Source organism: Atta cephalotes (assembly GCF_000143395.1).
Source record: "Atta cephalotes unplaced genomic scaffold scaffold00002, whole genome shotgun sequence".
Taxonomy (NCBI): domain Eukaryota; kingdom Metazoa; phylum Arthropoda; class Insecta; order Hymenoptera; family Formicidae; genus Atta; species Atta cephalotes.
The window spans coordinates 1728482-1746687 of NW_012130066.1; the positions used below are offsets into that span (position 1 = coordinate 1728482).

Here is an 18206-nt window from a genome sequence, read left to right on the forward strand (position 1 = left end):
CACACTTTCCTCTTGATTTGTTCACAGTCGAATTTGAGATATATAATGGACTCTCCAACTGCATGGTAGGTAGTTACTCTCATCACTCGTGATGTACATGTATACCATATTTCTACGTACCATATGAATGCAAAAAGCTTTCATGTAAACGCTTTTAGCAACCTGTTTACCGATTAATAGTCGTTAATTACTATAGCACAAGTATGACTACAATTCAGTATTCAGTTCCTAAAACAATTTCATAAAAGCTTTTCCTTCCGTCATAAAATTTGACTTATTCAGAATTATCATATTAATAGTGCCTTGACACATCTTTCCTAGTACGTAAATAATATTTTGTTTATACATACATATGGTATTCATGCAATTACGAGCGGTTCATCATCTGAAAAGCCTCGAATTACCGGACTATCTTCTTCTTCTATAAAAAAAGAAGAAGAGAAACAATCAATAGATTCTTTTCGCACATTGTTTTGTTCTTCATTCTTATCCCTTTTTTTTCCCAAATTGCGAGACACTCACCTAAGCCATCTGTCGTACCAGGGAAGGTGGCTTGTCCTCGTCTCGTATCGTAATGGCTATTGGCGAATTGCGTAAAGCTGTGAGATAGCCTCCTATGTCGAACGATGAAATACGCGAGCGTAGCACCGAGCGCTATAACAATCAAACAGATCGGTATAGCGAGGGATAATATGCCCGAAGTATTCATTATCACCGGAAGCTGCGATCCTACAAAACAAAAAGGAGAAAAATTATTATTAAAGAAAAAAATTATTATTAATTTAAAAACTAATTAAAAATAAATATTTAAAAAATGTTAGACAACTCACCTGAAATCTGCGTGCTCCAAGTTTCACTCAGTGGACTTTGGTATCCTTCGTTCGTGACCAGACGCGCCGCGAAGGTGTAAATCGTATCTGTTTTAGCATCCTTGTAGCGGTAAGGCGGCGGATCTTTGACCACCAAGATTTTAGCAGTTGTTTCGTTTATTGTTCTTGATCCTTCAGCCACCAAAATTTCAAAATACCGCTCAGTATCCTTTCGAATGTGCTCCGGCAAATCCGGTTCTTGCCAGTAAATCAAGTATTCCATATTATCATGTAAGACGGTGAGCTGATGAGGCGGCTTGATCGGTGGCGCTATATAGATGAATGGTTGCGTAGGTATGGCATTTTCGACATCTGTGGCTATTGTAATGTTGTACGTCCCACCATACTTGATGGAATGGAACATGTGCTTCATAACAGTTTCGTTAGTTGCTGGCAATGTCACAACTATGTGCTTGTTCATAATCGTTTCTGTAACGGAAATCTGTAATCGGGAAAAAGATACAAAATCAATGAATATTCTTGCTAAACAAAAAAAAATACATGCATTAAAAAATTTTTCTTCCGTAGGAGAAAAATGAAATCTTCGAGAAACTTTTCATAGATATAAATCCCGACTTTCTTAAAATCTCTCGCGTTGTTATTATTTTTAGGAAAATATTTTGTAGCATTATTAACTCACCGTATAACTGATCATTTCATCGACTGCTGGACAACTTGACATCCACGAAACGATCATGCTGTCATTTTTATTTGGCGCTGGCGCTACTCGCAATTTCTTCGGAGGTGCACGCTTGCTGAAGTGCGTCATAACTGTAAGCGGTTGATTTAAAGGTCCTGCTCCGTAATCTCCAATGACGCCAACGGCAAAAAAGTATGCTTCGCACGCTTCCAGATCCTTAATCGTAGCCGTAAGATTAGTAGTGATAAATTTGGCAGCTAAAAATAGAAACAAAAATATATTCCCCAGAAAGAAAACTAAATATAGAGAACAAAACGACATCAAACAATAATAAGAAGATATTCGATTATTTCATCTAAGATATTAAAATAATCTTTATATAAAGAAAAATATAAATGCAAATAATTCCTCACATTTAAAGAAGTCCTCCATATTGATAGCGTAGTGAATAGCATATTTCCATTTGATTTTTCTGGTGCTCTTCGGAGGATCCCAAGTAAGTTTTACGGTTGTTCTTTGGGATTTTACCAACTGCGCATCAAACTTAGTTATCGTGGGCAACGCAGTGCCATTCGTCGTGGCTGTCACCGAGGTAACCTTACCGACGTAATTCTTTTTCGTCGCGCCGACTTCAAAAGTATATTTGGTACCCGGTGCCAATTTGTCGACTTCCATCATATTGTTCATTGTCGTGACAGTTTGCAAATTTGGATAATTCGGTGATGCTCTGGGAGTAATGTGATATCCATCCACGTCCTGCATCTTTTTCCATGTCAAAGTGACAGAGTGATTCGTCGTGGCCACTACACGGAGATCCTCAATATCATCGATATTGGCTGTGCCGTCGAACGTTAGCGTAACAACTTGCGATGAGACTGAGCTATACTGTCGATTCTTTGCTACGATCCAAAAGGAATAATTCTTGTCCGCCTCGAATGCCATATCGATGGTTGCAGAGGTTTTTGATCGAGTAAACTCTAATGGTGGTATCGGTGGTGTAACGTAGCCCAAATATCCGGAGATAACACCATTAGGATGTAAAGGCGGTCTCCAAGTCACTTCTACACGGGTACCGTTTTTCTGCGCGACTTTTACACTCCACGGCTCGCTTGGTACGCCTTCACCAGTCATCACCATGTGATATTTTGCCGGTGGAGATACGTCAGATTGGCCCTTCGCCTTTACATAGACTGTTAGATTATACTTAGTGAATGGCTCGAGATTATTGAATTGATACTCTGTCTCTTCGATCCACTCGGTAGCATTTTTCCACGGAGCTCCTGGTATCGCTCGCGCAATTGATGGCAAGAATTCAAACGTCACGTTCGATGGTATTGGCATCCACCAAAAGAGATAGAGACTTGAATCATTGATAGAACGTTCATCAACACCCATCACTAATACTTGATATTTGCGCGAATTATTCTTCTCGCAATGTTCTTCATCGAAGCCATCTATACAATCGCGATTACCGTCGCACAAAGCTGCCAGCGGGAAGCAGCGGGAATCGTCGCATGGGAAAAGACCAGCATAGCAGGATGGCGTGGCAGGTAATTCACCCGTGTGACAACCGAGCTCATCACTGCCGTCCGGACATTCCTCGACACCATTGCACATGCTCGAGAGCGATACGCATGAACCGTCTTGACGGCACATAAATTGATCGTTCTCCCGGCACGGCGTGTGTCCACGTTCACAATGTTGCTCATCCTCGCCGGACGGACAGTCCTTCAAGCCATCGCACACCCACGCGTTTTCAATACACTCACCGTTATAACACTGGAACTGATGCTCGCGACAGATGCGTGACTGTTGCGTCGTGTGAACTGGAGACGTGGGTTCCAACGCACCGTCCGCACTGCTGCCGCAGCCTATCTCGTCAGAATCGTCACCGCAATCGTCTACACTGTCGCATTTCCACCAGTAAGGCACGCATTTTTTGTTATTACACATAAACATCCAGTCATTACAAGAATTTGTCGGTAGCATTGGGATTATCGACGTTGGTAGCGTCGTAGTGGTAGTACAATTCACCTCGTCCGAACCATCGATACAGTCCTTGTCACCGTCGCATGCCCATGATTTATATATACATCGATGTCCATTTTCTTTGGTGTTGTTGCATGTAAATTGCCATGACTCGCATACCATATTATTACAATCCTTCTCGTCAGCGCCGTCCTCGCAGTCTGGTTCGCCATCACATTTCCAGGATGTTGGTATGCACGAATGATCTGTTTTGCAGACGATCTCATCGGCCCGACATGTATTCGGCTGAATATTCTTAGTACAGTTCTGTTCGTCTGAGCTATCCCGGCAGTCATCCTCACCGTCACAACGCCAACGATGTGATATACAGCGGCCGTTGAGACATCTAAACTGCGTTTCGGTGCAATTGCTGTATGTACAATTCATCTCGTCCTTGCCGTCCTTACAATCACGATCCAGATCGCACACCCAGTACTTAGGAATACATTTGTTATCGTCGCATTCAAAATTATTTGGGCTACATGTGGCACGATTACATTGAATCTCATCTGAATTGTCGCCGCAGTCATTATCACCGTCGCACTTCCAGAACTCGGGGATGCACACATTGTTGTTGCAGGCAAACTGGTTGGACGAGCAGGTGCTAGCAACGCGCGGGCATGTTGAGTTGGGGTATGGCTTGATACCTCCTGGGCATAAACACGTACCTTCCGTCATCACCATACCATCCGGGCAGAGGCAAACGTAGCTGTTAGAAGGTGCGCCCAGACAGATGTGTGAACATGTGTTGTTTCTCGCGCATTCATTCGTGCCAACTTGCACGCTGTGCGCAAAGATCTTTAAATCCATCAGACCCGCGATCTGAAAGCCGAGTACCGTGTTGATTCCGACTCCGTGATCTTTATCAGCGACAAATATCATTGACTGTTTCCAATCGTCCCAATACAAATTGTCTTTGAACACAGCAACTGCGAACGGATGCGAGACACGCGCTTCATTAGCAATGATCTTCTTAAATCTTTTACCATCAAGATCCGAAGAAGCTATGTAATCCGCTCGAGCGTCTACCCAATAGATACGTTCAGCGATGTGATCAATCGTTATTCCATTCGGCCATTCGACAGTGGGCTTAATAAATAGTCGTTTAACATCTGTACCATCCAAGTTAGCTCGAGATACTGAAGCGTTGCCCGGTGCCCAATCGGTCCAAAACATATAGCCGCACAGAGGATGAACTGCAATACCTCGTGGCTTCTGCAGATTGTTCGGCCCCAATATTGTCCTGCGCATTCTGCCCATAGAAGGGCCAACATCTGTTCGGATGATCTGTATTCTCATTTTAACACCGTCCACAAAATATAACACATTGGATACCCAGTCAAAAGCCATTCCCTCGATGGAACTCAGATCGGTCTCAACAAGAATCTCAGGATAGCTAATTCCATTCAGACACTGTCTACCGATCGTATCATTTACGATATCTGCCCAATATAAACAATTGTTTTTCATATCGAATTCGATTGCAATAACATTCTTTAAATCATGCACAGGTAACTTCTCCAATTTGTTGTTTTCCATCAAATCGATTCGTGCAATGTGTTCTCGTTGGGCGACCAATAAGAAGTCTGGTCTTTCATCCATCGGACATGGGATCTCATCGGGTTCATAGTTTTTCGCAAGGCCACCAGTACAATCATCATCAGATATCTTTATGTAACCTTTCGTGCGATTATAAAACATACCGGGTTGACACGAGGTCGGCACGGCGTATGGATCATAATCGGGCATGGTTTTGTTGTGGACACAGTGATATGGATTCCCACTGGGTATGAAACCATAAGCGCACTGATAATCGTTCGCGTCGCATTGACAGGTTTCCAATCTTACTGGTCGATCATAGTTTACACCTTGATAACAATTGGAACGCAAGGCACGTCTCTGATACGTTTCCTTACGTCCTAACACGCAAGCCATGACCGGTTGATCGGTGCTCGTTGGAGACCAAAACTTGTAATCGTCTTCTGTGCATTCTCTTTCAAATACATGTCTTAGATCAATCTTGATGATAAGCCACTGATGTTGTCCACTGTCTGATCCGAACATGGTGAATACTGTGGTATTTTCTCCAGGTTCCGTCATGAGACCGTAAACACGCAACATTTTTTCGTTGAACTCGTACGTCTGCCATGTCTCGCCCTCATCTGTCGAATATGAGATATCTCTAGTCTCCCCGCGCGATTTGAAATACTTAACTGCCACCAATAAACCTCCGTGATCTCCCATGTTAAAGAAGTAATAATCTTTTAACACTTGTTTCCACGTGAGACCAGCATCTCTAGATACATAGAGTGCGGGATGACCTTTCAAGTTAGACCCAATGACGCCAGTTGCCATTATTATCCCAGGCGCCGATTTCGAGCTCATAATAGTGGCGGATCTCGTCACCGGATATAATTGACTGAATCTCTGACTCAAATGTAACGAGCAATCTTTTCCACAATGAATGTAGAAGCCTTCATGATTCGCCATTGGTGCCTTAAGACTGTTCCAAGTGGTGCCATGATCAAACGTAATTAATGATTCCAAGTGTTCTGGTCCGATAGAGCTTGATTTTGGAGTACCTTTGACCCGCGATGCTATATATATACCTCGAAGACCTTCAACCTTATAGAGATCCGTAAATGTCTCGTCAGCCACATCACTGTGAAATATAGAATCGTATAAATATATAGATGAATTAAGAAAATACCAACAAATTTAAAGAAAAAATTAATTAAAATAACGAAGAATTTTTTAAACTTGTTATCTTATTTTCACAAGTTTGATAGCTTTCATAGCAATTATATTTGTAAAATTTCTAACTTTATTTTTATAAAAAGAATGAGTATCCATTATATTTCATTACTCACTTCAACCAACTGTCCTTCCAAGTACTGTTGGGGAAAAACGTGAGAATACTCTCCAGAGACAATGTAAATATAGCTTTTTCGTGATCTATAACTTCCGACACGTAAAGATTGATCATAGTGTCGCCGTGCTTCACAGCGATAAAGACTCGATTAAACGATACATCTACAATATGATATTCCTTGCAATCCAATTCCGTGTTAAAATGCGCTTGAACAAATGTCTGATTCTTATAAGAAACAAAGAGATCCAGATGTTCCGTCCCATTCTATTAAAAAAATATATAAATAAAGCAATGTTCAAAATGAAAAAAAAATTAAACTCTGAATTTGATGAGATTTCACAGAGGTAGCATCGTCACGGTGATCCTTACCCTTTTCTTAACTGCGAACATGAAATCGCCTCTGATCTGAAAATCTTCAACGTTTTCAACGACAACGATAAATTCCTTTCGTATAGACATTCTTGCTCGCAATTGATTATTTCCTCTTATAAATGAGGATATATTTCGCAAATCCAGTTTCAAAACTGTATTCGCTCCATCAGGCTCCATGCGTTCAACTAATAACTCACGATAAGGAGACCAAAAGAAAGCCTTTACGAATTGATGAATTGGCATCCAGGTAAATCCACGATCGATCGTCAACCACAACTGAAAACGAAATGTTCCAAAATCAGAAAAAAAAATTCTTGTATGACATTTTATATTCTTTAAAATAAGATAACAATAATGATAATATGTACATTCAAAATTTAAATAATTGTAAAATAATAATAATAATAATAAGTTTTATACCTTCCGTGATGTATCGGCTTTGTCTAGTGCGACAAGTATTCGTGGATCTAATTCGAAATATGAGACTTCATTTGGATGAAATGACAACGAGATCCTCAGAATTGTTTGACCGTTATTATATGTTATGAAGATTAAACTATTCAGACTGTCCATAAAGACGCACTGTAAAAGAAGGGAAGTCTCACAAACACTCTTCAAACAATAGAATTGAAGATGCGCCAAGAAAATATACCGACTATTTATTTTGTAAGAAACGTTTTTTTTAAAGCGGAACTCACATGTTGATAGTACTTAGGATGATTGGTGAATTTGTCTACAACAGCATATGGAGCATCGGCCTCAGACGAAACCCTGAAGTGTTCAGTCTTATTCTCGAAGCTATCACCATAATCATAACTGATGTACACAGCGCTAGGTTGATTCGGGGAAGAGAACTTGCCTCCTTGGAAGCGTACCACGGGCGTGCTATCCCTCGCTAGACATATTATTACATTCGAACCCTCCCCAACCCAATGTACCATCAATTGTTGATGCGAATCATTTAAAGGATTGACCTGTAATGATAATAAGAAAACAAAATTTTTGTTAGAAAGCATCAAAAACATCAAATATAGATAAACTTTAACATAAAAATAAAATAATATTTATCCTCGCATAACGGTATAACAAATAAAGCGGAGATAAGAGATAATTGATAAGAAGTTTCAATAAAATAAATAAATACAGAGAAGACAAATATGCGAAACAATCGTCGCAATATGTAAAATTAGTATAATTTATTAGTATGTGGATACAAGATGTACGTGCGTGTAACACGATCGTTTCAATAATCATAATTGTAACTGAGCGGATATACAGCAGGAGATGAATCATTGAATATTCATTCGTGGAAAATCCTCCTATTTCAGTTGATTCTGTCAGCAGTTAATATCACATTACTTTGGTCAATGTTCAATGTCACATGATGTTATTATAAACGTTCACATAAAAAGAGCAATTAGAGACATAAAGCAGTGAATTTAAGACAATGTTGGGGATAATCTATAGAAATGCAAATGAAATGGGTATCTGCAGAGAATTACATAATTAGCTTTAAAATCGAAAGGAGGGGAAATTCTAAGATTGAAAGTCAGATAGGTCAGCAGTAAATTCTATTCTTATTTGAAGACCATTTCAAATAATGTCTTAAAATACTAAGACATTACTAAAGGCTTTGTAACTGACTTAAAGACATCTTAAGGGGATTCTAAAGTAACAGAATTATCGACAACATTACAAGTTAAAAGATACTGTGAATTGACTATACAAATTGTAAAATTCTTTTACATAATTAAAATATGTACGAAAAATATGCAATAAGGTCGAGTTAACGACAAAATAGAAAAAAGTAAAAATGACATTTAGCATCACTACAATGTTTTAATTTTTTTCGATTTTCTCATTAAATCAACCTTTTTTGTGCACGTTTTGATTATGTAAAAGAATTTTTTTGAAAATGTTAAAATTAACATATTTATATTAATTTTTGCATGTCCTAGAAAGTCTACTATACGTCCTTAAATTAAAATTAACATTTTATTTTTAATAGTGTAATAATAAAACACAAAACTATTTAAAAATTGAAATCATTTATCATGTTTTTTCCGTTATCATACTTACCACTAGGGAGTGTAAACTGATATATATATATATATATATATATATATATATATATATATATAAGGGATAGAATTTTTAATTTATCTCCGCTTATTTTAGTTTTTAACATAGTACATTAATGCCCGATTCCATCAATGTAGATTAACTTTAATCTCGATTCAACTTACTCTTCATCTTTTTCTAGTTTTAAAGATTAGAAAAAAACCTACATTGATGGAAATAAGCCTCTTAACGACTGAAAGCATAACTTAGTACATCTCTCATTTGTACATAAATAAAAATTACATATTGAATAACATTCAGAACTTAAAATCAAAGATGTTAACTAAATTCATTAAAGATGTTAACTAAACAAACTAAAAACAAAAATATATGAAGATGTTACGCTCAGATTGTAACAAGAATTAATGAATTATCTAATTAAAAAACAAAATAATAATTAAATAATAGATAAGTACGTTTATATGAACTTTTGTGTTACTTTTGTATCCTGGCTTCATTTTTCTGAAGTTGTATCGGTCATAATCAAGTTAAACATTAAAGTAAAAGCAACTTATGCTCGTTTTTAATGAGGATTAACTGTATCCTCGATTCCATTTATTCTTCATCTTTTTCTGATTCTCAAAACTAGAAAACGATAAATAGTTAATTGAACCGAGTTGAAAATTAAATTATACAGAAACAGGCATTAATTCCTTTTTTTTGTAATTATGCAAGAAGAATAGTGTAGGATAAAGTATATCATAATTCCTTAAATTAAAAAATTCAATTTTATATTAACTTCACAAGAGATAAATTGCACGCAATATGCATGAGCTTGCAGAAACAGAATTCACTAATTAACATAAAAAAATTACAGTTAATTACTGTTAGATTCTAACAGTAATTAACTGTATTTTTAATCGGAAATAAGAGTGAATTTAAATGTAACTCATGTAATATCAATTTGAAACAAAACAAAAAAATAAAGGAAACGTAATATTACAACATATACATTGTAGCTAATTAAACGTATTGTTAGCAGAAAATTCTTTAGGTGTATTCTTATCTTCTTAAATAACAAACTGCGCTTCTTTTGTTATCAGGAAAATAAGCAGTCAAGTGCATTCATGCGTCCATTATTCTCATGCGTGTCACAAACATGACTAAGCGACATGACATAAAGAAGATATAACTACGTAGAAAAAAAAAGAAATTTGACGACCTTCAAAAATCACGACCTTCGACAAAAACGAGGAAAGTTTGCGCAGTTAGTTAGAATAACAATGGGATGAGCCTAAAGGTCTAAAATAATAACAGTGTTTGAAATAACGGCGGCGGGCATTCTAACGAATATTCTCTTGTTTACAAAGTCCCTGACGGTCCGAAAAATTTATGGCCGCGCAGTCCATCAAAAAATAAGGGGATCAAAAAAATTGAGAAAATAGAGGAAAGATTACAGTTACAGTGACGGTTAGTGACCCCTCGATGGTGTCAGTGACGGCGCGGATCCGCGACGCTCCGTTTCTCTCTCTCGTCCGAGATTGATTAAATTTACTCCGGAAGAGAGAGATAATACGGCAATTATTGCCCCAGCTTATTCACGCGTCGCGCACAAAGGTCGCGCTGTGCGTCTCTCCCGACAGCCCATTGGGAAAAATTCCGCAGGACGACATGCAGCCAGCAGAGGGCGGAGAATGCGTGCGTATACATTTGACGCATTTATTTGTGCTACAAGCTATAATGCAGTAGGATATTTTCATCGCTCGCTCTTATTTGCGATGGACAACGCAGTCGTAGAGAAATCATCATTACCATCATCATCGTGTTCGTCACCGCAGCCGCCGCCAGCCGGTCGAATTGCGACGCAACGGCGGCGATAACGGTGGCGACCTTCGGATGATCAAATGATCGTCTACCCGTGCTCGTACCTTTGCCGTGATGTTTGGACTATTGTTTGGGTGCTGCGGTAATGGTACGTCTCGACGCGTACGTCCAAACGTTTCCCGATCGCTGTCATCCTGGTCGCGTAGATCCGCGCTCCGTTTGTCAATAACGAGCGGCTTCTTGTATTGCTGATCATTATGCCCAGCAACATGCAGCCGCTTCGCCGCGTCACCGTATCGCACACCGTAATCGCACTCCGTTAGCAGAACCAGATGGAGGATTAACGCGAAGTAATAATAGAGGGCCGTACTCGACCGACCGGCCATCTTGCCCAAGACTGACTCCGCTCTTCGCAAGAACGGGTGTATTATACTTGAACCGTGAATGACGCGTATACGCTAGACACGCCATTCGCAATTCAAACGATCGAATGTACCACAATGGTCGCGCGTGTAGATGGCGCCACAAGTCTATTAAAAAAATATGTATATGCAAAAATATTTGAATTGAAAATTTTATTTATATTAAAATTTAATTCATCGAGTCAGAAATAATTGTTTATTTGAAGAAAACTGTATATGAATGACTGTATATGAAAGCAATATAAGCTTTGTTCCTGCTGTAAAGTGACTTCTGAACCTCTGATGAATCAATCATATTACACAATATTATTGATCGTCTGAAGGCTACATATTAAACCTCTAGACTGCTTTGAATTGTTTCATTAAAGGAAGCATCCAATAATACAGCACAAAGTAATTGTATATTAATATTGAGCGTTTTTAGGAGAGCCACCTTATATTCTTTAAATAAAAGAAAAATCACATAATTCTCGTTTTAATACGTGAACTTTCTTTGACATTGAATGTACTCATTTTTAATATATCTTTTATTATGTACACATAATAAAAATTCATAAAATATTTACGCGAAATTTATATTTCATATAAAAGAGAGAAGAATCGATCGCAGAAAAAGGAGTAATTTTTTGTCATTCTATGTTCTTAAAATCGCTCATTTTTGATTTTGCAAAAATTAATTCATTTCATTTATTTATTTGTATGGCATTGTCTATATAATAAGAATTATCAAGAATTAAATTGTTACATAAAATTTGCGTTTTGAAAAGAGAGAAAATTTGTTGTATTACGAACCAAATTTTCCTTCAACGAATTAGCACCGTAATTGATGACGAAAGAAATAATGATAATCGAAAAAATAATATGCTAATTATTTGGGATTTTCCGTCAACGTAATGAATTATTTATAAAAATAATAATGCAATTAAGATAATTAAAAAGAGCGAGTTCCATTTTTTGCACAATAAAATATGACTAAGTCTACTTATATAACGTCATTTGTAGATAAATATGAATTTATGTGCAATTATTTGAATATTACGAAATAAAAAATAAAATTATTCAACTTTAATATTTCTTTATCAAGAATTTAATGAGTGCTTGCGAATACCAAGGTCTTCCTATCTGAATCCCTCCTTTTTACGAGGTATATATGCTCACATAGGGGCACATTGTGTCCATAAAGATATATTTATCTAAATATAACATACATTGAGTCATATACGTTTTATATTTCCTAAACGTCCTGGTGAAAAAATAACTTATAATATTTAAAAAATTTTTTATATATTTTATAATGAAGAATTTTGGAAATACGTTAAACTTATTCTTCAGATTTTATAAATTTTCTTTGAAAATTATAGAATAAGAATTAGAATATAATAGAGAATATTTCAAAATATTTCAAAATTAGAATATTTCACAATTTACATATATAAAGAATTCTAGAAAAAAAAAATGTAAATTTCAATATTTTTGAAGTATTCTGATTTGTATACTAAAAACGTTTTTAAAAATTTGTAAAATTGTACAAGAATTTTTTATAGTTTTGAAAATAGATACAAGATTTAAAAAAAAAGTTTCATTAGGACCTATCTGATGTAATCGTTTAAATTTAAGAAACGTAAAGTCAATATATGTTACTCGGTTATCAGATCCGGATCAATTCTACAATCTTATTGATAACGAGAAAAAACAATGAAAAAAATTCTCATCCTCGGCAGATAGGCGACGGATGAACGGATCGCCTGTCAGGTTCAGAGAGTGAGTGGTTTTAATGACGACGTGCAGATACAATAATAAAAGTATATTAGATAATGACATTCGCTCTCTTTCTCACTCTTGCTTCCTAGTTGAAATGACATTGTTGGTGCGTCCACGTAGAAACTCGCGTCGCAAAACGTTCGATGTGGTCCAGACTCCGAAAACGTTGAAGGAAAATCAAAGCTTTTATTCAAGCTCTGATTATGTGGGTTCAAACTGGATGAAATTTATCATATCCAACGCTAACTTAATTAATCGTCGCTGCAGACTGTTGCCGCTGACTTCTCATTTTCGTCATAAAAAGACTATTAAACTGGTTACGGACCGGTCAAGATCTCTTATTGGATTACGACATCGAGAAATTACTTTATACGTAATTTGAAAATATATAATTGGCTTGAGAAATATTTTAAAAAAGCTTCTTCGCGCGAATTGATGTATAGAATGACAACTTTAATTTGTAACGAAATCAGTTTTCTTTAGAAGATAAAAATATAGGATACATATAGATTCAATCTATTTCTTCTCCTTTTAAAATTAGTCAAAAAGCTTTTTGCTAAAAACTGATACTAAATAAATCGAAACGTTTATTTATTGTTACTAAAATATATATCCGTAGAACACGAACTAACAATAACGTTACATCAATATTATAATTTTCTATTGAACAAAATAAATGTAATATATAACACATATTGTATATAATAGTTCCAGTTGAATAAAAAATTATAACACTGTAATGTTACTGTTTGAGCTTTAAAAGAAATATGGCAACTCCGTAAAAGAGATGCTGCAATGTTTTCTTTATAAAATGAGCTTTCTCTCGAATATAATTTAATATAATTGTATAAGCGGAATAATAAACGTAATGTACGAATACATTACAGATATATTCTTTTAAAATAAAACTAATATTTTCTTTCTTTCTTTAAGAGAGTTTAATTTTCATCATTGAGGAAGACCTTAATAAAAGCTGAAATTAGTTTCAACTAAAGAATGATTAAAATACATAGGGAATTCAATTGAAAAGGACAGCTGTATTGTGTTGCACGGATACAATATTAGACGACATTTTGTGCCCAGAATTCTTAATATCATTGATTATTATTGATTATTATTGAGCATTAACATCTTGGCAGACTTGATTTCTTTCAGACTGAATTTCTCCAGAAACTGTCTATTCTAAAAATGCGAAAAATGGCACAAAGCCTACTTTAAACAGTATAATTCATGTAAGATTTCAAAATAGCAATCTAACATTCCTTTTTTCATGTGCATTTTTATCTATTTTATATTGTATTATGTATGTACGATACTCCAGATTTTTTTCGTACTATATGGCATATGAAATTATAGTTAAGATATTTTCTAACAGAAATGGGGGATCAAAAATAACAGCTTCTTCTCTTTTTAAAATTAGCCAAAATTTTTTGCTAAAAAATGATACTAATAAATAATAAAAGTAATAAAATTAATAAAATTACTAATAGTATATATATAATAAAAAAAATTCAATGTTTATTTTGGATTTATCTTTATTGATGTAACGACAATGTAAATTCTGATTGCATATATCATGATTTTTTATATTTGCCTGACTTTTATGTATATAGCGATATTTAAATTCTGATTTTCAGATTCATCATTACGGAAGATTCCAACACTGGGGGCCGAAACATTCAACATGACTTTAAAGCGCGTATTACCGGATTACCTCTATTGTATATATATATATATATTATTTTTGCATATCGCTTGCGTATTGACATCTGCATGTTGGCTTAATTCTTATTGCCTTTATCTGTCGACTGAAGAATATAATACTTCTGGAACAATTTCTGCATACGTTGCCGTTTCGTCTCCGTTGCAACAAGAATCTTCCATTTAGTTGTGTTAAAATGCTACAGAACGTTTCGTATTTCAAAAACAAAGATCAATTCCTTTCTGAAATGATTCCCTTGTAGAGCAATTCATTTGAGAACGATATCTTACCTTACTCACCCCGAGATAAACAATTGATTAAATGAGAAAGCAACAAGCATTATCGCGTCATGAACGATTACGTTTATCAGTCTCTTTTTTTATGAAGAATCTAAAACTTGCGTTTGTTCGTATATTCCCTCTCATACAAAAAATTGGCATTTTCATATTTTGGGGAAGCGTGAGAATTGTTCCACGAGTGCACTTTTAAGATTCAGACACAATAAAAAGTACAGACAACATACTGAAAAAAGATTTGTTAATTCTGATAGATTCAACTAGAAAAATCTATCAATCATTCTAATCGAGATAATCAGAAATTCAATTATAACAGAATTCTGATTAATATGATCAGAATTTGTTTTGTTTGTACTTCTAGTTAATACAATCAAATCATTTTTTTTTCAGTGTAGGAATAGAAAACACAGGCAATATTATAATATATATTTCAATGTACCAGAAATTATGTATCAACGCACAGCAATTTCTGATAGGTTGAATTTTGTTTGTGTTATTCTTTGTTTCTATGCTTGTGCCTTTTATTATGTGCGGGGCCTTATTCCCGATAATTCGATAATTCACGGTAGACGTAACTAGGGCGAAAGTTATTGTGCGGCGTAGTTTTTTTTCTAAAGCCTCTTAGCTTCGCACGTCGTGCGGAAATCAATACCGTCAAAAATAGATATACCGCGTGCTGTGTTCGCGCCGTCATGTGCCAACACGTGCTTCCGCGTTTGACATTTAACATGAACCAATTTCGCAAACGCAACTTTGTAGCCGAGAGTTGTCACGCACCAACTATTGTAATCGCGTATTATCTTGGCAAACCATTCGGAAAGAGCGGGATCCAGATCGAACGAATGCGAACGCATGCGAACAAATAGCTTGTCTGAATCAGTGCGAACGATGCCGCGGTTGGAATAAATTCGTTCGTTTAACAAATAAGTAAAGAAGATAATATTCAAAATAAATGCCTAATAATATTTTTGTGTAACTTTTTATAATATAATGTAATATTATGATTTTTATAATATAACGTAAATTTTCTTCCAACTTAAACTGCCGATTATTTGTCGATTTTGAAACATAATTCTATAAGCTGAAAGTGGAGTACGTATAAATATTACAAATTAAATTGATATATAATTTAATATTGCTGTTGCTAATGAGCATCTTCAAAATACTGTAAAGAATTTATTAAAAACATCTCAACCAGGATTTGAAATTAGATCTCCCTTACTCGTTCGTGTTCACTTAATCTGGATCATGACTGAAAGCGATCAGCTTGCAAGAAATATTATAGAAAGAATTGGGAAAAGAACGAAATTCACGAGACGATTACGTGATTCAGTTTTTGGATTCACGAGCGTTTGCTTGTGCTTGTCGAATCCTTATTATACGATCTTTTTGCTAGGACCAATCATGCTTGATATTTGATCGCATTTTATTTCTCAACGAAGCTATAAAAAGGCACATTAAAAAATTACACGTTGACACCTTAACGAAGTTTGAGAGTAAAGTAATCGGCGTGTACAATTACATTTTCGTGTCTCGCACGATGACAATGATAGGAATGAAGCGAGAATATCAAATCTGTTTTACAAGCGAAGATGAAACCAATAATATGATATAACGTTAGCTATGAAGGAAACGAGTATTTTTTTCGCTGAAGAAAGATATTGTGCCGCAAATTTTAACGTATCGAAAGAATAACAATCTGAAATATACAACCAAACATTTAATTTAAGCAAGTATTTAATGCATATTGCACATTCTTTTCGTTTTAAAGCAATCCCGTTGAATGCTCGAAGAAATTTTTATTTAATCTTGCTGATAATCACTGATAATATAATTATCTTGAAAACACTACACGGATGTTTTTCTTGTTGAGAACATATGGAGGACAGGTTTCATTTTAAAACGAAAGAATCATGTCAAAAATTCGACAATTATTTTATATATATATATATATATATATATATTATCTATTATAATAATTTTATTTCTTATAATTTAATGCTCTTCATCGTTCTGTATTTATATATTTATAGAGATATATTTATATATAAAACACATAGCTATGACATACCAAATGTTGTTTGCTTAGCAATGCGACTCTGATATTCAACGTTCTTCACTAATTAAATGCACATGCATGAAATTATAAAAGCGGGTGTACGATCGTTTTGATTAGAATTATTCTTATGACGGACAATGTATGTATGTGTCTGTGTATGTGTGTATGTGTATATAGCTTTGTATATACAAATCTTTTAGTAAGCTTAGCTAACAATACAATTTTCATACTATATGAACTTAAATATCCCAAATATTCGATGAGTCATAAAGTTGAGGAGACTATCGCAGACGTTTCGAAGGATCAAAGTACACCGGATCAATTGATTGATCGAGTCGCATCGAGCCGAGAAACGAATAAAATGTAATATTTTTCTTGCACGTTACTAAAAATTATTATAGTTCCTATAAAGTGAACTAAATTAAAAATTTTCCCAAAGCGAAGAAGTTCTCAGAACTTCCCAATAAAGAATCTTTATACTTTAAAAAGAAAGAAAAACAAGATGAGCGTGATAAATATTAAAAAAGAAAATTAACAATTACAAAAGAGTAATAATATAGTCCACATGTCACGCCAAATGTCGAGTCGGAATTAAGTGAGATATACAAGTGATTCGCAACAATGACATAACACGGCTATAATAATTTACCGTAAGCGCTCACTTAATACAAACTGTATCATTTACGCGAGTCCAAAGATTTTAAATACTTTTGCAGAATTGTGTGAATATGGAATCGTGTAAGGAGGAAGGGATAAGGGAAGGGAGGAAACTCTCTCTTGTTAGCATTACATTTTCTTTATAATTCTTCAATGTGATATTCCCTTAGGGCGCTGCATATTTAACAATTTGTTAAAAGCTAGTTATATAATATTATGTCCCAAGTTAGTGTGGCTCTTAAAATATATGGCAGTCATCCGAACGCAAACAGATATGTTTGCAGGAAAAGAAGTCAAGTAAAATACTGCGGTGCGATAATATGATAATGAAAGCGATATATCCTAAGCGATCAGCACGGCTGGAATCGTTCTTATCCTCCTTTTAGTATATTGTCGGAGATTATATCTACTCTGTAACGCGAGAACTCGCATGAAATGCAATAAAATGCATTAAAAGACGTTAAAAATTAGAACTCATCATATAGAATAATTATAAAAATCATCATAAATCATGGACCAAGATATATCTCCTCCAATCCACGTTCTTTACAGATACAACAAGATCGAATCCGTCTTCTATCGAATTACGTTCTTAAAGGATTGCTGAATGTAAAAACATCACAGCAACTTATAAAATACTTTG

The 18206-nt window shown here is 35.2% G+C and overlaps 1 protein-coding gene across 1 annotated transcript; it reads right to left on the bottom strand.

The window, feature by feature from the left end:
• Nucleotides 1–359: 359 nt before the first annotated feature.
• On the bottom strand, nt 360–11052 carry LOC105619809 (sortilin-related receptor-like). The gene is made up of 10 exons (XM_012201330.1): nt 10771–11052; nt 7480–7755; nt 7202–7363; nt 6779–7057; nt 6408–6673; nt 1923–6199; nt 1510–1766; nt 831–1311; nt 523–729; nt 360–421 (listed from the first exon to the last, which is right to left on the bottom strand). Exons 1-10 carry the CDS (start codon nt 11050–11052, stop codon nt 360–362), a joined length of 6549 nt encoding a protein of 2182 aa, XP_012056720.1.
• Between the last annotated feature and the right edge of the window lie 7154 nt (nt 11053–18206).

Bases quoted from the DNA above. Each gene is read 5' to 3' on its own strand.
- LOC105619809 (XM_012201330.1), bottom strand. From the start codon at position 11,052: ATGGCCGGTCGGTCGAGTACGGCCCTCTATTATTACTTCGCGTTAATC. The intron at 7,756-10,770 runs GTACGAGCACGG...TTATCATTACAG, and splicing joins GTCCAAACATCACGGCAAAG to GTCAATCCTTTAAATGATTC. The intron at 7,058-7,201 runs GTATAAAACTTA...TTTCGTTTTCAG, and splicing joins AAGCCGATACATCACGGAAG to TTGTGGTTGACGATCGATCG.